This window comes from Emydura macquarii, unplaced genomic scaffold, assembly GCF_026122565.2.
Source record: "Emydura macquarii macquarii isolate MOO-44397 ecotype Brisbane River unplaced genomic scaffold, CSIRO-AGI_Emac_v2 contig_2452, whole genome shotgun sequence".
In the NCBI taxonomy this organism is placed as follows: Eukaryota; Metazoa; Chordata; order Testudines; family Chelidae; genus Emydura; species Emydura macquarii.
The window spans coordinates 1514904-1539008 of record NW_027132589.1 but is presented as its reverse complement, the minus strand read 5'-3'; the positions used below and the strand labels follow the sequence as shown (position 1 = coordinate 1539008).

General features: G+C 36.1%; 1 protein-coding gene across 2 annotated transcripts in view; it reads right to left on the bottom strand.

The window, feature by feature from the left end:
* The window catches only part of EXOC2 (exocyst complex component 2), a 188623-nt gene that overhangs the window by 132771 nt on the left and 31747 nt on the right, over positions 1-24105 (bottom strand). For both annotated transcript variants that reach the window (XM_067562594.1, XM_067562595.1), the window contains exons 5-6: positions 15104-15217; positions 10987-11111 (exon numbers count right to left, since the gene is read on the bottom strand). In XM_067562594.1, the coding sequence (XP_067418695.1) occupies positions 10987-11111; positions 15104-15217 (239 nt within the window). The remainder of the gene's footprint in view (positions 1-10986; positions 11112-15103; positions 15218-24105) is intronic.

The following is a 24105-nucleotide window of genomic DNA, read 5'->3' as shown; positions in this document are numbered from 1 at the left end:
AAGGGAAGAGGTCCTAGGTGATACGAGGCTCTTGAAAAAAACAAACAAACCAGAATCTTTCAGGATTGTTGTCTGCCTGCCTCTGGTGACTTCTGTCCCACAAATAGTTTGGTGCGGAGACAATGTGAGCAGGAAAAGAGAAGCAGATGCTACCATGAAGTTGCTGTCCTCCTGACAGGCCCCAGGTAGCAGCCCACTTATCCCAGGCCTGTGCCTGCAGGGCCATGGAACAGAATCTTGAGGTGATGGAATGAATCCGGTCTCCACAGGAGGAACCGACCGCACCCAGCACAGAGAAGCTCTTCTTATTTTTTTATTTCTCTCTCAGCAAAGATGGCGTGACTGTCTTCCAACATGTGGAAGCATTTCCACACTGAAAGTCATTCAGATAAAAAGGGACCTGTGATCTGCAAATACTGCCAAATGAAATATGCATTTCTAAATGCCACCAGAATGATAAAACACATCCCAGCATGTATGAAATGTTCTGCAGACATTAAAAGTGGAAATGAAGGTCAAGAAGAAGAGCGTGAGGTAGACAAACACTGACAGTGGTTGCACTTGCAACAAACAATCTTGATCCAGAAGTCCTTCAGCTTCTGTAACATCTTCATCTGGAAGTGTTGTACACTCAGTTTCAGCTCCCCAGTCATCAGGAAAACACAAGCATCTGAACCAATGATATCCAAAAGATTCCCAACAGTGACTGTCTGTACTGTAATTGTAGCAGAGGTAGTTTCAGGATATTAGACAGGAGGTGGGTGAGGTATTAACTGGCCACTCTACATTGAATAGTTCCTTACAATATGGGGTAACTACTTATGTTAAACAATCTGTTCCACCTTCCATTTTGCTGTGAGGGTTGCTGTTCCTTTCCCAGACCTGACAAAGACCTCTCTGCAGTTCGAAAGCTTGTCTTCCTCACCAACGGAAGTTGGTCTAATAAAAGATATTACCTCACCAAGCAAGATTGACCAAGCAAAAATGATATACGCTTCTAGTACTCCAATATCAGTCATTGAAAACAGTTATTGGCAGGCAGCATTTAAATTAAGACCATCATACCAGCTACCAAGCAGACATTCTTTGAGCAAGCCTCTTCTGCAGTCCAAATATGAACGTGTAATGCAACCTGTGCGGGGGGAAGAAGGGAGGGAAGAAAAAGGAAGCACATTGTCTGACAATACTTACAGATGGGTAGATAAATGTACATGGGAAAGGAATTATAAACTTTGTGATAACACTGCCTCACTTTTTTTTTTCCACTTTTTTTTTGGCAAAATATATTAGGAGAGAAATATGTGAAGTACCAGAGAAGAGTGAAAATGGGAAAGTATTTGCTTCACTGACTGACAACGCCAGTAATATGAAAGCAGATCGGGACATCATAATGGACAAATATCTCCATATTACTGCAATAGGATGTGCTTCCCATGGCCTCAACTTACTTCCTAATGATTTCATGAAGTTGTGCACACTGGAAAAGATCTATAAAGAAGCAAAAGAAATTATAAAATGTGACAACTATCCATACTGCAGCTGCAGTCTTTAAGAAGAAGCAAGAAGAAAAGCATGGTAAGTATAAAATGGTAACACAAACTTTCCAGCAAACTAAGATGGGAAGTGTGGGGATGTAAATTTGAAAATGTATTAAAACAAAGAAGCTCTTCAAAAAACAGTTATGACTGAAGATCTTAAAAGTGTAGAACACACTTTGCTTGATGAGGATATCTTCTAGGTTTGCCTGCAGAACACACTGAAGATTCTGCAGCCAATTGCTTCTTCAATCACTGTACCTCAATCAGACACTTTTGTCAGACATTCCTCAAGTTATGACCAAGATAAAGTCAACTGTTCTTGAGAATCTAAGCTCATCTCCACTTACAGGTCAGGAAGAAGTAAAAGTGAAGGACTCTATATATAGATGGGAAGAATTCTGCTGCAAACCTCTTAGATCCAAGATTCAAAGGTGGTTATGTTAGTGATGATAGTAGTGTTACATCACTTTACTGGATTACTAAACAAACAACCCATTTACGATTAGATTTTGGAAAAGTACTTTCAAATGTTGCAGAATATGGAACCTCTTGAGGTATTTGGTCCCAGTGTGCAATCTGGGAATTTGCCAAGAATATTGCTCCTACAGCATGGGGGCAAGGCCTTTGTACAGCACAACTGCTGACTTCACTTGCTTCTCATCTGCTTCAGATTCCTCCATCTTCTGCAGCATATGAAAGACACTGGTCAATGTTTGGAAATATACACACAAAATCAAGCAATAGGCTAACGTGAAAGAATTAACGAGCTTGTTTCAATCCATGCATATCTTCAGTTTAATTAAATACATGACGATCATAGGGAAAGTTCAGAATCAGAAGTTGTGGATTTTTGAGAGACAGTCATAAGGAAAAACTTGAGCTATGCTAACATTTCCAAGAGTAAATTAGTAATTAAAACATTTAAATTATACTATACTCATTTATTGATAGGATGGCTAGTTTTGCCTACAGATATGACGCTTATTCTACACATAACGATAATGCACTATTAAAGAGTTTGATGTTCACTATAAAGTTTGTGTATATACCCATATTTACTTCTGGTCCTTAATGTTGTGCTCTGTTAACTATATTATAATAAATATATATTATAGGAATGTTCATTTTCTGCACTTTTTCACTAGAAATAGAAGTTTTCTTCTGTATCTGCTTTACAACATCAGGTCTCGGTTTACATACTATTTCCGAGCACTATGGATACAACCTTCCTTTTGTTTATAAGTCAACAATGTTGATGCTTTCTATTTTCAACATTTTAATTCCCCAACCCCCATATTTTAGAGATATGTAAACAGGCAAAAAAGAATACACATAAATACCTTAGTGTGCAGCTCTATTCTACTACTATGTATATTTGTCATTATTCAAAGCAAAGAATTTACACTTATGTACTTAATAAATATAACTAGCAGTAATTTTTATGTGCTAACTAAATTATATATAATACATTTATCAATGTAACTAAAGTTTAGTTTTGATAAGCAAGTAACTACTGCAGATATTTCAATTTTTTCCAAAATTTCTGTTTTTTGACATCCCCCCACACATAATGTTGGTTTTTTTCCTTTCCTATGCCTTCAAAATGTCTGGAAATTTTACATCTCTAGACTCAACTACACAAACCATATGCTTTGTTGGGATCACTGCTTAGCATGTCTGAGTATCAGTCTGAACATTGTTAGTGCTCTGATAAGAAGTTTGCAGTTATTGGGGCAAGGAGAGACTGGACCTAGGCATTTCAACCACAATCAGACAGTCCAAAGGCAGTTATGTTGGCCAGAATAGCAAGTGATAGTTTAATGTGGTAACTGAACTGCAACAGGCTTTCTAGTAATCTAAACTACAATTTGATTAGTTGCTGTTTGTGTTAAAACAATTTAATATTAGGAAGGAGATGGTCTAATAATACTTTGTTACAGCTTTCCAGGACCAGACAATTTAAATTTGCAAGTCAATCTTTAATTGACGCACTATTTTAAATACACATTTGTTCAAAACTTATGGGGAAAATTTTCAAAAGCAACTCAGCATTGGTTTAATTTCTCTCCCACTGAAATCAATAGAAGTTTTACAACTGATTTCCAATGGGAGCAGAAGTAGACCAAAACTGAGAGCTTTTGCACAGCAACTTGGTTAATTTTTTTAAAAAAAAGTGTCTGGAACACATCAAACCAAAAAACAACCAACCAAGGAAGGCAGATTGATTCAACAGAGGATAGTTCTGAATGCTGTACGCATAGTACCCACTAAACCTCTGGCACCAAAGTATGCTAAGGAACAGAAAAAACTAAAATGTAAACATATTTTTCAGAATAAATGGAAACTCAAATGTCCATGGGTTTCATGGAAGAAAGATTAAATATTTTGTGTAATTTGGAGAAAACCTGAAAAGCTTTTGGATAAGGACAGTCCCCCATGAGAGGTGTCAGTTCTTCAGAATGGATCCCAGATATGTATATGACTGTTCTGTTGACCATGTGAAATGCACAGGAGTGTGTCACTTGGTCCACAAGAAGCTATTACTACATTGCTCTATAAAATGCTAAAAGATCTATAAAATAGCAACTCTGTGTACTGTCATGTACAGTGTCACTAAATAGGATATCAGTTTCAGAAATATTGAAATATTTTGCAACTTGAAGGAAAAACATGGCCTTAATCTTGGATCGTACTGCATTAACATCCAAGACATTGCCAAACTAACTATTGAAAAAACATGTTAGGCCTCAAAAAAGTATGAGATTTTGAAATAATAAATGTTGGTTCTATTTAATTATCTTTTGTTTTTTGAGCTTTCCCCACAACCACAAGGGCAAGAAACATATTTATTTCTTTTTTAATGAAAGCAGAGGGTCCCAAATAATCACCAGACTCCAGGGGCCAGGGTTTTAAGAAAAACACAAAACATTGTGAGATTTGCAATAAACTTTCAAAACTTGGTAACAATGCATCCATGTAGGAAGAAACTTTATATAAGCAACTGCAAAGTCTCTTAGGAAAGTGTCTCAGAATTGTATATTGAAAGCAAAGTTTATTAGTCTGATGAATGATCCACTGAAAAATCTGCAGCTGAGCAATTCTGGGTACATCAGATTTTACAGGATAGGAAAAGATATACTTTCTTTACTGACACAGTGAACTTGGATCTGGAACATCTAATGATATCACATAAAAAAGCAGCGTTAAAAGTTGTGACGGTAAGGACAAGAAGAGTCTGAATCAAAATTGAATTAATAACATGAATTTAGATGATGCAGGAGAGACAATGGGCTTTCAAATGACATAAAGGCCACACTTAGACAAAGAATGTTTCTTTTTGTGCACAGCATCAACCACAACCTTCAGTTTGCTATTCTGGTCTATTAAAGATTATCTATGGCTTAAACAATTAAAAATTAAAATTTGAAAATGGGTTTCAAGTTAAACTCTAAGTCATAAAACATGACACTAACTTCAAACTCTCTCTGATGAGTTTAAGGCAACTGTGAGCTATTTTGGAGGAATCGACCAAATGTTCTGGTTGATCATCAGGCCAGAACTCTGAAGGCTGTCACCAGAAGCCTGTATCCTTTTTTTTTTTTTTTTTTTTTTTGGAGCTCATAACTGTGTAATTCCATCAAAAAATTGCATTGAGGAATCAAACTATTGAAAATGCAGGACCTCAGAATGAATGTGTCATGTCAAACACAACTGTTGCACTACTAGCATGCTGTGAAAATACCCACAACATACTTGGATAGCTTCACACTATCCAACAGGAAGGAACATTTATATGGCAGGCAAACATCAGTTAGTTTCCCAAGACCCCAGGCTGAGTCAGAACTGAATGACTATGTAGTGGTTTCTTTTGTTTTGGATAAACTGGATTAAGCAGTAATAATACCATGCCAGAAGTTTCCTCACACTGGGCCAGATGGTGGTGGCTGTGTCCATCCCTAATCAAGGTTGGGGAGAGCAAGGGAGGGCATGATGTGGTCTGCAAATATGCCTTTGCACTCACCTGAGACTGGAATCATTCTGCTCTGGGCCTGTCACTAGGTGCAAGTTGAAGTAGCCTAAATGCTGCTCTAACACTCCTTCAGTAGCCAAGGATCCATTATGGACAACAGCCTTCACTAGGGCACAAAGATGCCCTGGCCATGGCCACTTTCTCTTGGCCACATCCTGACTCAGCCATGGGAGGAGGGGGAACAGTGCCACCCAAGGATCCCTATACTCTAATGGATTCCTCAGAAGGCTAATTAAACCAGTTTTGCAGCAGAATTACACCAGATGAGCTGTGCAAAGCTGCCCTAAATCAGAGTCATAATCTCAAACTATAACTCATTTTAGAGTTTTTCATCATAGCCAAATGGCAGGAAGAACAGTAACTGGTAATATGACTATAACACACTTGCAAATTCAAGATAATTTAGTAAATGCAAATGTGTATTTCTCTAATCTGTACTTAAATAAAAAGAAATCTTGTATCTTAAAGATTCTAAAGAGTGCTTTTAAAACTATATTAGATTACTATCTGTCCAGAATTTTTTACAGTGGTATGTGGTCTGTCAATGGCAATAAAACATTATATCTTTATGATGATATGAACAGTAACCCTGTTTGGAATGCTACTTTCTAGGTTACCATTAGTATTATGGGAAATAAACCAGCCACATAACTTATGCTGACAAATGGGTCAAATCAAGGGAGCCCAGTTCCCCTCAGCTGTTTACAGCCTCCTTTAGCTGACAAAGCAAACTTCCTGTTCAACATCTCCTCTATAGCAAAGTTACTGTCAAACTGTCAGCCAAGCTAATGGACAAAGAGACATGGGGATCTGATAAGGAAATTTTATTTTCCAGGAAATTAAACCAAACAACAAGATGTCCGGCCTACTTGACCTCTTATTTTCTTAGTAAACACTTTCAAAATTGCATAATGTAATGAGCAGCTTTTTGTACTTTTTCCATGGTTTTCACTTATTTATATTTTGTAAAGATACATTAAAACTGATATAAAGATTTCATCAGTTTTGATAGTCTACTTAATAAATCTGGGTCCAATCTTGCAAGCCATCACTAACAGGAGCAGTAACACTGAAATCTGTGATTAACTGTCTGAAAGATCAGGCTTTTTATCTGAAAAATATTGTTAAAAATGTAAGCTTAAAAAAAAGTACAAACAGATTTGTTCTTCCAGTTTATAGTTAAATGAAAATACAAAATATCTGGGGTCGGATAACAGTGTTCTATTTCTTAATGAAATTTTACTATGAAATGTGGAGATTTCTTAATACTGTCGATTTCACAAGAAATCAAGAAATCAAAGAAATCAAGAAAACAAAGCAAAAATTACTACTGATTAGAAAAGGTTAATTCAAGAGGAGAGATTAAAAGAACTACAAGGGTGGCTTTGTTAAACAACAGAAGAAAGGTGGACATGATAATCGTTTACAAATAATTGAGAGGAGTAAACAAAATCTGGGAGAAAACTGTTTGGGGATAATATAAGGGTATGGGGATAAAAATGACAGGGAAAATTTAGGCGATCAAGAAATGCCTCCTGTGGGGAGGCTATTCCACAATCTCATGGATTTCCTGTCAGGAAGTGGAGGAAATTCAATAAACACAGGACATTTAGACTGTACTGACAGGGGAGATGGACTAGATGTGATGTAATATGTATTTTCTCTCTCTAGTTTCTATGATTCTTTGACAGCTGTATAGTTTACCAGCTATTCAGTGAAGCAGTTTGCAGAATCAAGCCTATATTCCTTATTAAAGATTATGTTGAAGCCACATTTCAGCTTTAAAATGTCAGCTGTTTCTGATGTAGCTAGGTTTAAAAACAAAAAGAGGTGTCTACAATTCAAAGGAGGAAAAATATTACATGGAAATTTCACTTTACTTGCATGCGAAGAGATCACCAGAATTACAACTCCCTATGCAAATAAATACTGTATAACCTACAGTAACAACAACAAATAAATTCTTACATTTAAGTTTAATGGGGCTCTGTAATTCAATATAAACAATCCTGATGAAGAGATAGGGCTGAAATGTTCCATGCCAGGTCTCTGACTCAGGCTGAATGTTTTTGGAAACTTACAGCCAAAATGGTTCAACCATTTCCGAGAATGAGGCTACAGAAAAATAAATTGTTTTGCCCATGTTACAAAATTTTGGTAACCTTCTCTTTGAGAAACTCAAGTGCCCCCATGGTTTCGTGCAAGGACTTGAAATTTGGTCAAAGAGTAGCTTTTGTGTCAGGGATGTGTCTTTTGCCACCCCTGTTAACATCCACCCATAATTTGGCCAAGTTATATGCCTTTGAAAATTTGCAATTTGCACATGCTCATAGATACATGCTAGAGTTTAACAGCTAAAATCTCCAAAGATCCTGTCCATTTTTGGCATGCTCCTGCACTGGGCAGAAGCGGGCTGAGCAGGATTATTCCTGCAGTTACAGCCCCTCAATGCTCCAGGCTGTACCTGGTCAGGAAATGGAACTGAAAGCTGCAAGTGTCTCTCTCCTGTTCTCTGAATGCCCTCCCCCACTGATGCTAAGGTGGCATAGAGAAGGGGGAGTTGCCTGATTTGAACGCAGGGGGACAAGAGCCAATCCTGCCAGGAGTAAATTGGAACAAGGAGCCTGGTAGGCGGGGAGGAAAATGGAACTGGAGGCTCATAGAGGTGGGAGAGGAAGGCTTGGAGTTGGGGTGCCGATAAGACTGTACTGGTTGGACAATGAAACTGGGGCTCAGTGAGATCGGAAGGAGACAGCTGGAGGCAAAACAGATCTGATGAGAAGCCAGGGTGCAGGGGAAGAACTGGAACTGGCTGCACAAAGAGACAGAGTCAAGGAGCAGCAGCAGAATGGTGACAGACTGGATGAGGAGCCCAGGGAAGGAGACTGGGATTGGGAGCCAATGGGGAACAGACTACATCTAGCGCCAAATGGAATTTTTCAGCCAAACCTTTTAGTGAAAAATACAGGTTTGGTGACACAAACAATATGCAAACTTGTGTCAATTCTACCAAATTGTTTTGGTTGTGGGAGTAGGGGGGAGAAACTAATTAAAAAAAAAAAAAAACCAAACATTTTGTTTTGACATTGTCCAAACAAAATGTTTCAATTATTTGGTTCAAAACAACTTCGTTTCAAAAGCTCTCTTTTATTTAAATCAAACATTTACATACAGTCAAAATCAAAATGAAATTATTTTGTCAAAACAAAATGTTTTGTTCTGCCCTAAACCAAGTTTTTGATTGTTCAAAAATGCCAGCCAATCAAAAATCAGTTATTCTCACAGCTTTAAGTGTGCCCTTCCCAACAACTTAATTTTAGAACTGAAATACAATTTTAAAATACTGCACACTTACTTTACAATTCTAAAATTCTAATGCTACATACAGGTCTGAATGCAAGGAGGTCATTCAAAGCCTTAAAGGTGCTAATTTTCAACTGCATCAGCATCATTCTTCTCTCAGTGATTGTTTTATTCACTGTTTATGTTTGGCACAAAGTCTGTTTCCTTTTGAATACTTATTAGGGTCTCTGAGAGGAAGACACAAACTACGTCACTAATCACAGGCACAAAGTGGCACCAAGATCTATAGTACTCTTCTATTTTCAATTTGTAGTACTTATGATACAAAAGCAGCTGCACTAAGACTTTTTTTGAAGATGGGGATATGCCCTTAAAATGAACTGAAATAAAAACCTAGAAGGAGTTCAGCTAAAGCACTCTAAATGAGGCTACTGGAAAGCTGCAGTTCTTACTGAGATTAACTACTGATGCCAGCTGAAAAACGCAGAAAGGTATTATGCTAGCTACTATTTTTTTTTCCAAACAGACACTTTTTAAAATGCAACAAATGATGCTCTGCAGTTTTCCTTTTATTTGGTTAATATTTGTAACATTAACATAGTTTGGCTGGCTCTCTGGCCTTTTCATCTCTCACGAGGCTGGTTTCGAGGTGTTTGGACTCAGAAGAAGGGACAAGAGAAACAACTGATGACCAGTTTTTTGGTCTTACTGACAAGCCACACACTTTGATAATGCATTGTCTATTCTGCAAATCCCCACCTAGCCTTCATTAGACAGAGAAAAGAGAATTCCCAAAATAACCTTCCAAGAGGTCACGTGCAGAGTTATCATATATCCATCAGGACTGCTATTTTGTTGTTATTGTTTGGAAAGTGAGTCATTCTACTGTAGTTTGACAGTTCATATTTTGATATTATATTATCTCTAAAGCAAAAAGGATTTGGGTGTAATACTAGGAGTTTAAAGTCAAATTTTAACATTAGCTCAGGAGATTTAGGATTTCAGATTTGCCCAGGTGATTTCAGATTACTAAAAATAAAACAAAACATGGCCTACCATCATTTTTCATGTAAGAAAAATGTTTTACAGATCTTAGAAATAACTGGACCACTAAATGACATTTCAGCATATTCTTTCCTATTCCACTTTTCTCAGCAACTATTAAACATCTATGGCAGTTACTAGATCTATAAACACAGTAACACGCTATAAATGTTCCATACTATAAATGTTCCACAGTGTCATATTTCTGAGATGCTCTTCCTAAAGACAGCGAGATCATGATCCACCTCTAAAGGCTATTGAAAGCTTTAAACGCAGACCTTAGAGCCACTGCAAAAGTACATTTGTACTACTGACCTGCTTCTACTACTGTCCTTTAAAATGACAGTACTTACATCACTCTACTTTTCTCTGCTTAATTATGTCACTCTAACATGCCATCAAAAGATTTTGTCTCAACAAAATTTCTCATTTCTTCTTAAAACTGTTTGTAGCCTTAGGCCAAGATTTTCAATTGAACAGTGATTTGGAAGCGCTCAGATTTGCATGCTCATCTTGCAACACCTTAAAGGGGCCTCACTTTTTGGTGGGTGGATGCTCAGCAGCTTTGGAAAATAAGGCCTCTCTATCAAATTGGTCATCCAAAAATTGAAAGACTAGAGTCACTTTTGAAATTCTTGGCCTGACTTCTCAAGTCAGAATTTACTGTACACTGGTGTAAACCATTTCAATCTAAATTCAGGATGAGAAATCACAGCACCAAAAGTATTTTCCTAAAGTCTGCAATTTATCTTCTATCTGTCAGTTCTGGTTCAGTATATTTTCTTGTTCTTCTGGATTTCATTAGATTATTGCATACCATGGATTATGCAGTCTTCCTGGAATATGTTTGATAGGTAACAGGATTTTTGGTGCTCATCTTTCACTTATTTATAGTACATCTAGCAGGCCAGTCCTATCTTGTGATCTTGATCATTTGGAATTTTAAGCTAGTCATAATCTATTTTCCTTCTTCATACTTTTTTACTTTAACACGAGTTTAAATTAAAATAGAATTGCTACATGAATATTTGATTTTTCTTTTATATTGCTGAGGGTCATTAATCAACTTACCTGACAGAGCATCCTGTGCTTCAAAAAAAGTGCTCAGACCTCCTTTCACATATGCTAGACTCCCCTCATTTTTCTTGTTTGCCTGCTTCTTCAGATTCACGACTGCCATTTTGAGCTGATCAAAACTGAAATTAAGCAAAAAAGAAACTTTGGCATTAATACAATGAAAAGGGAGATAAAAGAAATGTATTAAAAATGTAGCACATAGGAAATGGTAATTTACAGTATTTTATAATATCACAGAGTATTAGACCAGGGAAATATTTATTAGCTTATCTAGTACACATTTCTGCCAATTAAGAATTGTTCTCTATGATACATTTCTAGAGCTCTCAACAATTTAGTTTTCCCAAATAAGGGGCTCCATCACTTCTCTTAAAAGAGACTTTCCCACAGCATAGGTCTCACAGTCAGGAAGTCTCGCCTGATACTGATCCTAAGTTTTTCCTTTTTCAAATTGCACACTATTGCTCCAAGTTGTATCCACTTACACTGTATCCTCCTACATAATTACCTGCATTTACCTCTTTTCTTCTGTGTACACTTAGCCAAGCAATATACATTTAATGCCTTTAAACTTAACCCCATCCACTTTTTGTTTTTAATTTCTGAAGTCCTTCAAAATTTATCAACATCTTCTTGGTAATGAGGTCCAGAATAAATGCAATTTTGCACCAAAGCGCTAGAGAAAAACTTAATGCCTTCCTTCTCTATTGCTTTATCCATTTGCACATGCAGTCTATTGGCTTTTTTTGCTACTTTCTGCATTGCAAATTCATGTCTAACTTGCTGTCCACTGTCATTCCTACAGTAGATTTCTTTCCATATTAATACTTCCCAGAACTAGATTATTTATCTATTTTTGCTTTAGTGAAATTTTTAAATTGGAAATGTGTTTCAGTTAGCTTTGATTATTTTCAAAGTAATAATATCTGTATATTCATGATTAACCACTCCACATACACTATTTGTTTTTTGCATTCAGGGATAAGTTATCACAAATTATGTTACTTAATTAGCCACAAATCCACCACTATTAGTAAGCCTGGGAATACCAATTATAATTAGAAAAAGAAATGATTTTTCAAAGATATTTCAATTTTTTTTTTAAAAAAACAAACCACTGACTGCTCAAGAAGACAGTGAGGAAAGGATTTGTTGAAAGAACAAACTAAAAAATAATTAACTTGAGCTCAGCCAGTCAGAAAGTGATGCCCCTTGCTGTGAGACAGGAAAGCATTAGTGCACTGAGCAAAACATTTCCCTTTATACAGAGATGATGTCACAATGTTTTGCTTTATTTCCGGTTTCCATTTACTGGTCAGAAATCATATTACTCATTGTCTGAAATGGCCAATTTGGGTGTACTATAAGAACTTCTTACCAGCAGCACTTTCAGAAGGCTGGGCTCAACAAAATCAGTACAGCTCTCTTGTAACTAATGTTTCCATGTTATCTGATAACTAATACAAAGTCTGAATAGTTTGTTTATACTTGTCATGATGTTTTGTCAGGAAAATTATTTTAGGGGAAAAAAAAAAAATCTGAATTTCCTTCAAGGAAAAAGCATACATAAGCTAACCAAAACATCAGAGTTCCACACATTCAGAGTTCCTGCTACCTGGGGTTAAGTAAAGGGTAGGCGCATTAGGGAAATGCTATGTTCTTCAGAAAAAAAACAGCACAAATAAGGTGTGTGGGGGCCAAAATAATGTCACCTAGTACTCATACAGTGCTTTTCATCAATAAATTTTAAAGCATTTACAAAAAGGGATTCTCTCCATTTTAGAGATGAAGAAACTGAGGTTCAGAGAGGATAAGGCTAAAATTTTGAAAAACCTTACATGACATAGCAATTTATGTCCATTGACTTTCAATAGGACTTAGGAGTCTAGAACCATTTTGGCATTTTTGAAACTTTTACCCTACATAGCTTGTCCAAGATCACACAACAAAGTAGTAGCAAAGTTAGGAACAGATGTCAGTAGTCCCAAATCCCAATCTTGTGCCCCATCATTTCTATGTGGATGAAAGCCTACTCAATGCAATCTTGTTACATTTTTCTTCCAATATTAGCTCCAGGCAGGGATCTGTCTTTGATTATGTTCTTAATTAATTAATTATCCTTCTTAATTAGCGTTTAAATCTTCTAATTCTCATTTATGTACTTGTTCTATCAACCACACCCCATAACTTCCTACTACTAAGTATCTGAAAGTCTGATGTTCTGCACCATCTGGGCAATATCTTCTTTGTCCCATGTTTCTGAAATTTCTAGTCCTAGGAAAATAGTTAAAGATCCAGCAGAATTATCTTTAATCCATAACTTTGTCTATCTATCCATAATCACCTCTGAAACACCACTAAATCATTCAAGTCCTCCTTGCTATTACTAGTCTGAAAGAATATTTGCAACTTTAAATTTTCAGTTTTCCTTCACTCTGCCTTACCATTGTTCCTTGTTTATACTTATCATAATGAGTTGGTGCAGCAAACATGCAACAGAAAGTGCTTTCCTTTTAAAAATAAATCAAATAAAAAAAAAAGATGCACTCTGACCCCATTCCGTTGGATTGAACAGAAATACCTAGGAATCATGGCTTCATTCCAGAACAGTAGACCCAATGCAAAAAATAGCTTAATGAGATACTGCAAATAAAGAAAGCTATACAACAATAATTTATACGAAACTGGTATGGTTTTGTAGAAAGTTGGGACTCAAATTATTTTCCAAAGCCAGATTCCATAGCTTGAGTTAAAACTGGCAAAAAAAATGTAACAAAATGCCATTTTAACATGAGGCTTCACACATGAACACATCATTAGGTACTGATCCAACACAACAACAACAGTTGCAAAAGTAAGTCTGTGTGTCAAGTTACTGTCTTTGTTTACGTTTTCAACCCATGTTCAGCAGCATCTTCTCGATGGCCACAATTTCAATATTTTATTAATAGACATACTGTTTTATTGCAGAGTTCATTGTGGATTTATTCTGTTGTTTACATTCCAGATAAATCCCGGTAAACTAAAAGATAGATTTCTGGTCCTGTTAGCAGTCCCTAAATGGTAGCCACAAGAACCTATACTAGCCCATGTCTGCAATCTTTACAATGAGCAATCCCACTGAGTTACTATTCACTGTAAGTAAAGATGCCAGAATCAGGCTCATTAAGAGCTTAGACAACTAATGAAAAGTAATTTGTGTCATTTTTCCTCCAGCTACTTTTATTTCAAATACTCTTCTTCTTACACACATATTAAAGCATACTGTTCCCTTGCTATTGGAGCAGCTCTTTCGTCTTTAAAGATCTTCCAATCATAGTTTCAATTCAGAAGTAAATGAAAAGTATTCCATGCCCATCTTAACAACTGTGTGCTTTTCATTTAACGTATACAGTCTTCTCTGGGTTCTGGCAAACTGAACATTTTCTAGCACTAAAACACAAGAAACTATTCCTACATCAAATGAAGTGTTAATTTCAATACATGGTTTCAAGCTAATATAATAAAAGAATATTAAAACTCACATTTTTTTAAACAGTGTTCCATCTTCTATTAAATCTACTGTATCATTCAAACACCAGTGGTCAAAAATTGCAGAATTATGCACACTCAATTGCATATGCAAAGGTGTATGTACATAATGTGTCCATGTTATTATCATGATTCCATGCCTGATCAAAATTCCACTGAAATCAGGAAATCTTTCCAATGATTTCAATGGGCTTTGGATTACGCGGCTATGAGAGCAAATTCTGTGTACACAATTCTGAAGATTTGCATACAAGCAAAAGCTATAAGTTGTTCTTCCTAGACATTATGATGGAGTCACTGGCAAAAATTTCCAAAACTTCACCCCAGAAATCTCACTGGTGACTCCAACATTTTTCTATTACAGCATTTCACATGACCACCGATTAAAATCCTTGCTATTTCCTACTGTGTGTCTGTAGATTCCCTGTCATAATCAGGCTCAAAATCTTACTAGAGTATTTGGGCGTTACTGCAGTACAAACAACAATTGTTCCACTACCACCACCATTGAGATCTATGACGTACAGTAACAATATGAATACTGTCAGATGTTTTAAAAACCTTGTTATTGTCCACAAACCTTGTTGTTGAATGGTTCTCTATCAAATACCATGCAGCGGAGAAGTTTTCACTAGTGAAATCGGCACTCATTCCAGGAAACAGTGCCTCCAAATCCTTCTGGGGAAATCTGCCTCTGAAAAAGGCAAATAATTTATAAAGTATTTACTGCCAAAAGGTTATAAGAAAAATTACCACATAAAACAACAGCCCATGTTCCATTCTTCAAATCATGACACTAAGTAGTAGCAGAATAAAAACACAGAACTATAACAACGCAACAAAATAAATCTTGTACTAATGGTTCTAGGGTAAACCCAACACATCTAGGAAAGAGGCAATTGAAACTGAAATGATAAATTGTTTTTTTGGATTTTACTAATGTACATGGGAGTGGTAGATTAAAATGTTGTTACACACAATAGCTGCAATTCTAACAGTAAATAGTATCACCATGAACATTCTTTATAACTAAGGCTGATACTTCTTTTTTTAACTTGTATATGTCTGAATACAAGAATTTACATTTCACAATCATATATATACTTGTTGATGCAAATGTTTTCTTCTTTATTGAAAAAGAATGCATACATCAATTTATATGATCTTTACAACATTTATTTTTAGTAAAAGGATTACTCTAATGAAATAAAGACTATGCTATGAAGGCAAGCAGAAACTTTCAGTTTCTTATTTCCAACTCTCTCAAAGACAGAAAACAAAAATTACAAAATGAGTACTAACAACTAATCCCCAGAAAAGTGAGAACAAAGCTCACCTCTTGCTGTAAGTCTTTTATGTCCCCCCCCCCCAACATTTAGATAGTACAGTGACTGGTGTTCTCTAAGGGCCTGATCCAACTCTCATTTAAGCTTATGGCAATGTGTCTCTCACACATTGTGTGTGTCCAGTATGTATAAACACACAGTGTAGATATGTATATATGAATGAGTAAATACTGTAGATATTCAATCTCAGGTTACTTTACAGGGAAAAATGAAGTAGGAAAACCCAAACTTTTTATACTTATTTAAAATAAATTAAGACTTTTGCTTGTACCCACAAAAGGTAAGGTTAAAACCTCCAACGGGTAATAAGCACCATGAGACTAAACTGGGTGGCATTCAAAACAGTGAAACTTGTGATTTTGTACTGGTATTTTAACTCCAAAAAGTGAATTTCTACACTCTAAGTTTGCACCAGAATCTAACAATTTTAAATGTGGGTGGGTAGATTTCCCTTTATACGTGTAAAACAATGTCTTTTGAATTTCATAAAAATCTTCCCATTTTATCCACCATCCAAATTTGCTAGAAATGCTCCATTTGCTTGATCATATCTGTATGCAAAAGATTTCAATTACTTTATTTTCATTTATAAAACATGCCCAGACCTTGTGTGACAAATTTCAGCCTAAAGGGAACATTGACTCACAAAGATATGAACCAATGGGAAAAAGAAGTTTCAATATATATCTGATTGGTAGTATACAAATAATTTGAATTCATGGGTGTGTCAACTCATGCACAATTTATTTATTTTTAAAAACACAGAATGTAGAGGATTAGAAAGAAAATTCCCCTATACTCAGGTTATTCCATTTGAGGGGTTATTTGTTTGTTTAGTTTTTAGGGAGGAGATTAACCTTCCTTTGAAGCATCTGGTACCGGGCACTATTACTACATACTACATACTATTACTACTAATATACTACAGTATATTGTCCTAGAAAGACCGCAGACCAGATATTACAATTCCCACATTCATATGAAAAATCATGAACACTGAAAATCTTTCAAGTTGGCTTACTCTATTAAGAGATGAATCCTGGACCCTAGGTCAACTCAAGTAAAGGAGATTGGTGCAGGGGAATGGAATACTCTCCCTAAGCAGCCAATGAAACAGAAGCAAAATTGCTCCACATCCCACATGACATAAAAAGGTTTGGGCTACAGTAGCCAAGTAACTATTGCAACCCCTTCTCCCCCAGTCCAGCCATCATCCCTACCCACCACCACCACCACAAGCCAACCTGTGAAAAGCTCATTATGTGGTAACAGAACCAGCCATGAAGCACAGCTCCATGGTACATAGCGCGTAAAAGGATTCCTGAGTTGGCTCTCCACACCGTCTCTTCCCCCTGTACAACAAGGCCGTGCTCATTCCACTTCCTACTGGGGGATATACATAAATGGAGGGGGAGCTGAGTTTGCACCTATAGTGACATACAACAGGCGTTCTTTTGTTTGATACAAGTTCTTATATGGCACACATATCAAGATGGTATTTGAGTGAACAGTTTTTGAAAGCAACGGCTATGCAATAGTTTTATTTTTAAAATAATGTTACATATACAGAGTAGACACATGCACATTACGCCATTTACCACAAAATCAATAACTTTAAAATCAACCAAATTTTTCCTTGAAAGTATGAGGATAACAAATTCTACTCCCATTCATAAAAGATATGTTCACAATTTGTCTAAAATTCCCAAATAAAAAAAAAATCACCTGAGACATTCACCACTCCTGGTTCTCTATTCACAGCTGCATCCAGCCATCACAAACTTATTCAAAACTCTGCCAGAAAAGTTTAAAAACTGCTGTCCAAAAATGAAGTCATAAATGCAGACACAGAACCTGAAATAAAATCCCTCTCTGAGGCATATGAACTAGACAAACTGCTATTAGACTGCAACACACACTATAAACAAAAAACAAACTTGTAGTATCTTGCACTTAAAATTAAACTGGCAAGGCCAAAAGAAAAATGAAGAAGACATTAAATATACAGCAGGCTGTTGGAGGATATTAAATATGTATTAACAGCCATTTCACTGGCAATGAAAATTACGAGAAAGATATTTTACGAAGTATTTGTAAGCCTATTTCAAAGAGGCAAGAGAACTACAAAACCTACTGCCAGAATGAATTGTACTATACATTTATTTTAAAAGTATGTTGAAAAGCAAAATGCAGATTAAAATGAACTAGTAAATCCAAGATTGATATTTTTAAGTGTTTAGAATGGTAAAGAAACAAAAAGTTACCTTTGCTCCACCACACTTTACATTCTGAGGATTATTAGCACCAGAAGGTGCAAAAGACACCACCTTTTGGCATAGAAAAATTTTGCCAGGGGCACCCTGTACTAAATTTAACTAAGACTGTCTAAATTATTAATTATTATTTAAGTGGGGTGGGGAAGAGACAACATGAGAAGTGGAAAGGAAAAAAATGTGAGAAGTAGAGATTGCATACAATAGTGGGAGTCCAAATTAATTCTCTCTTTGGTGAAAAAATTATGTGGAATACCAAATCCATATGTGCATGCAGTGAGACTCAGTACGGTACTGACATGATTATGGATTCTGTGAATGCTAATTGTACTGACTGGGAAATGCTGATGGTCAGGTGCATTTGACAGTAGCCCAATGTTATAATTCTTCAAATAGGAAGGTCACTTCAGGATAAGAATTTTTAAAGTGGGATTATCAGTGAGTCTACCAACCAACAGAATATATAGCTCTCTATAATACAATACAGTGCTCACAAAATCCATAAATGTACCATCTCAGACCTTGTGGTCAAACACTAAACTATCTATCTAAGGATTTATCTTTCAATGGGCAAGAAAAAGAATCAAACTAGAAGCACTGTATAATCTCTTAATGAATGCATTTAACAACACATAGGGTAAACAAGATTTATTCATTTGCATCAACAGTAGTATATATACTCTCACAAGGCATCTGACGCAGACATCTGACTAAAAACCCCCACCTATTTCAGGGACAATACTTATTACTGCACTGTATTATAGACATCTCCCTTTAGATCATGTATAAAACCAAATAAACACAAATACTGCTAATATAACTCTTAGCCTTTATTTCAATGTACTGTACTCTCTCGTTAGTCTGCTCAGGCTTGAAAAAACCAAGTCCTGCATATCGGTTTCTACACACTGGTCAAAGTGCCAGGAAAAAACCTCTAAAAGTTATTAGTATATTTTATTTTATTTTAGTGAGACATTTGGCCACATTGAAAAATTCTGGAAGATTTTTTTTTCTTGAAGTGTTTATTTACTTATTTAGAATTATTTACTTATTTAGGATTATAAATTAGATACACACACAGAAAACAACACACAAATATGGGTCAGACATAGATACTACATATAAAAGAACCACAGAAATGAGTGGGAGATGCATAGTAGATTAACAAATTTTGCAACGTATAGAATAAGTGTGCCTATATACTATTAAAATAAAATAATACATCATAAAGTACTATATCCACTAATATTGATAGAGTTTAATACATCCCAGTAGCATATTTTTCAAAATATTTTGTATCTTTGTAATGCTATAATGCTATAGGAATGTCTAACGAAATTTTTTGGGGGGAAATGGAGTAACATCACTGGCTGTTTTTGCAAGAACAACCAAGTTTGTAGATTACTGAAGAATGGAGAATTAGTAACGTTTCTGTCTCCATGACATGGGTGATAGAAAAACTGGCATTCCAAATAGAACTCATGAAAATTAAAGAGTAAGGAGTCTAATCAAAGTGAAAGTATATCTCCTCTTTAAAAACGCCTGGGTAGAACTACGCAGAAGAGACTGGCTCTGCACACATATTGTGTATGTTTTCATTACATTTCACTGACAAACTCGTTTCTAAGGACTTGCTTACTACCTAAAAACACCCTGGCTCCGCAACAGGAGCTAACTCTACTGGGAACAGGATATTTATTTCTTTCCTAAGAGATGAGAGTAGCAGTGATGACAGCAACACACTGTGTGGGGAACATCACCTAGGAACAAAGTGAGATCATGTTGGCACCATGTGAAAGTGTCAAACACCATTATGTATCTAATTTATGATTAAACCTAAATAAAAAGAGAGTGAGAAATAACTTCAGGCGCTTTGGTCATTGGGCAGCTTTAATGACGTAATTAACATCCACACACCATTGTAGAGGAGATCACTAGGACTGGGCCTGTTGGATTTTGTCATTATAGAAGATGATGGGAGACGTGGATTATCAAAGAAGGTTGACTCAACTTTGGGATGCTCTCCCCCTTAACAGATATCAAAGTCCTTCAATGAAGGTAAAGATTTTGTTATCAGATTTGTGATCTGCAGAGCTTTTTGTTTGTTAACACTCTTTATTCTAATTGAAACACCTAATATGGTATTACAGCCTTGTTACCTTTTTAAAATAGACTGTCTTTTTTATTACACTGGGTGGACTGCTCAGTGTTGAAGTGTTTTAAAAAATAAAACACTATTAAAATTTGAGTTTTTATTCATATCTTAACTACAACAAAAGTTAAACTTGGATTTGAGTCATCGTCTACACCTTACTTCCCCCAAGATTACTGGGAGCAAGCTCCTAATAATTCATAGTGCTGTACAGGTCATTGCTCCCTGCTAAAATGTATATTCATACATTCAAGACTAAAATTATGTAAAATATAATTGTCATTTATGCCATATCTGCACAGGAATCCAAATGTTACTGCATACTGTAAGGACAATATCCACTTAATTTTATTCTAATTTAATGTACCTACGCACATACAAACCCATCTTGCAAACTCATCACCAAGCTTGTGCATGCACAGGCACACAGATTATTATTATTTATAACACACACAGAGGTCTATCAAGATCAGACTAGGCATGTGTAAATATAACAAGTCACAGCCACTGCCTCCAACAGATTACAATCTAATTTAAACAAAGACACAACGAGTAGATGGAACGACAATAGGTGGCAATGGGTACTAATGAACATAGCTAGTCTATGTGCACAACTTAATGGTTCTTTATAATAAAAACCCAAAAGTGACAAAGATATGTATATATTTTTTAAAGTATTAGCTATCCAGTCATAGATTTTTCAGTGTACATAACAATATAAACCCATTTAGAGACTAAAATCAGGCCCTAAAACTGGATACATCACCAAAAGGTAACTTGAACTAGATTCCAGAGGACTTTATAGGTCAAGAGGAGCAACTTAAAATAAACACAGATTCTGAATGGCAACCAGCATAAACAAGCCAAAACTAGAGTTACTGTATGAGCTTGCTCTGTCTGGTATCAGTCAGACTTCTAGAAGCAGGATTTTGTACCAGCTGTACTCTGTTAATCGTGCATGCAGAGAGACCAGCAAAAAGGACACTGGAGTAGACTAAACAGGACAAATCCAAAGTGTTAACAAGGACCTCTGCAATAGCGGGAGAGAGGCAATGATTCACTCTGGCAAAATTTAACATAGGGCTGGTCACAGCAGAGACAAGATATTGAAATATCAGTACAGCTTCTAACCATAGGAGAACACTGTAAGAGAGACCCAGTGCAAGACAGTAAGAAAAGGAGGTTGCTAAAACTGAGGTCTCAATATCACAAGGCGTAACTAAAATGTTACAATCTGTGTATAACATAATAATACTTGTCCACTAACATATGCTTTTCTTCTGTAGATCTCAGAACTTGTATAACCGAATGCTACAGTTTACAAAATGGACAGTAAAAAAAATGTAAACTTCCATTGGGTATCTGCTGCTGTAAATTTCAATTAGCCATATTCAAGGATGAAGTCATCCATTGTATTTCCTCTGAAACAGTCTTCTCTCATATCATGATAGAAAATTGACATACTCCATTAGGTGGCAGTGTAAGATCATTCTGTTATATCTTCCTGACTGAAACGTTTCAGAAGCTGGTCGTGGGAAGATGTAAGCATCTGTATTGAGTGGGTGGATATAGAGCTATGTGGAATGCACTTAGCATGTCAGCATTTGCTTTCATGTATAAGACTGATCCATACTGATGACCCATGCTGCATGCAAAACAACAAACATTATTCCAAGAGAATTTCTAACCATACTAGATACAGTTAGGTCTGTTTGCAGTTGTTGCTTTGCAGTTACATTCATTTTCATTGTCTGCAAAATTTAGATGGAAAAAACTGTAGCGCACACTACTTTGTTCAGCTCTTTTGACTAGGTATATCCATTGCTATAGCAAGTAATCGTTCAGAACAAGTTGTCTGTAGGTCTGAATTTCATTCACATTTCTCCCACTGTTATAGATATTGCAAATTCTTTTCTTTTTCTCTGTTGTAAAATTCTAGGCATTATTTCACGATCTAGCAATCTATTCTTGCAAAAATTCTAAATGGTAAAATCAGCAAACATACTTCACCAATCATCCCTTTTTAATAGTATTTTTATGTTACTTTTCCCTGTTTTCCTAGTCTAGGTCACTACCTGGTACACCTCTCCTCCTGCTGGATTTCTGGCTGCATTTCCATAATATCATGGCCAGCAACACCTTAGAAAAAAATCAGATCTACTTTGCACTTCAAGCCACCAAACAAAGGGAGAAGACATTGATAGTTCAACAGAAATTGAGCTCCTGCTTTACCTTTACAAATTGATGACTACACTAAAAAGCTAGAATTCAACAAGCAGTCTCAATATTTTGTACAAACAAAGCCTGGTGAAGAAAACACTGACTTGTGCACTTGAGTTCCAAAGCTGGTCGACAAAGCCCCTTTTAATTTGAACCTGCTTTTATCATTTGAAGTTTAAAAAAAAAAAAGAAAAAAGATATGACGATGGCAGAGATCATTCTTAGGAATGTATATTTGTTTGTAAATACCGAATCAGCATAACGACTGTAAATTTTTATCACCAAGTCCTGGTCTCCTTGCAAAATGATGTTAATTTTTTTAGGTGCTTAGCTGCATTTTTATAACTACTAAGGCACCATGTGTACAAAAACAGCAATTACAACTTTAACAATAGGAACAACTTAAACAGTCAAAGCCTGCCAATAAATACCAACTGTTAAAACTTGCAGGTCAAAAGAGGACAGCTTGCATGCTGGGTACACCCATAAAATATTTATTAAATCCTGACTCATGCAAAAGCAGCAACAACTCACTTTTTTTTTCACATTCAGACAGACTAGCCACGAAGACAACTCCTATTTGCACATACATTTCATGTATGTGTACACTACTTCTGTTTAAAAAAAAAAAAAAAGGTCTTATTGAAGGCACTGGCAGCAGACTCATCCACCTTCAGAAGGCATTCCCACCACTATTAGCTAGCAATTCATTATTCAAAGGCTCTTTTCATATAGCCCATAGTAATTCCCAAATTATTTCTATTAATCAAATTTCATCTTTTTCTATCTGATGATTATATACGCAAAAATCAAATGCTTTCTCCCCATGCATACAAATAGTTAAATGATTTTTTTTTAAACTAAAAGCCATTACTAGGGCTTAAGAAGATGTTTTATCATTAAAACTTGAGTAACATATTTGGAGCCATCTCCAATCCATATGATTCACACTGCATGATTCATTTCAAAACGTACTTGCATTGGACAGGGATCCATAAATAATATGTAGAAAAGCCCATGAGGCAACTTTTTTTTTAAAAGTAAGCCTTATGCCTATTTTTTAAAAAACACAAGACAGGGGATTTAGTCATGTCACATCCTTGAACAAGCTTTTGTCTCACGTGTCTGTGACATGCCGCTCTGGCATGATCTCTCTCTCTCTCCCCCCGTGTCTTTACTCTTCCTGCCTTCTGTCCCCTCTTCACCTCCTGTTACCCTGCCACTTCCCATTTTCCCTCTGTTTCACCCCTTTTTCTCCACAGCTATTCCTCTTTAAATGCTTCCATTGTCTACCACTATTAGCAGGGCTAGTACGGTGACATTTCTCCCTACCCCGATCAGACAGCAAGCCAAGCTGTCTACAGAGGATGTCAATTCCACAAAGTCTGACCAGGGCTGCATGCCTGTGGCACATTTTTGAAGCTTGAAATTAAACTTGAGAAATGCATCTTAACTTGTGTGCATGTTTAAATAATTTAAGAGAGTCAAAGACATTATGTCATTTAATTCATCTTTGTGGTAACGGAGGATTGTTCTTTATTATACTAGGCTTTCTTCTAGTCTAGTTTTAAATATGCCAAAAACTGGGGCA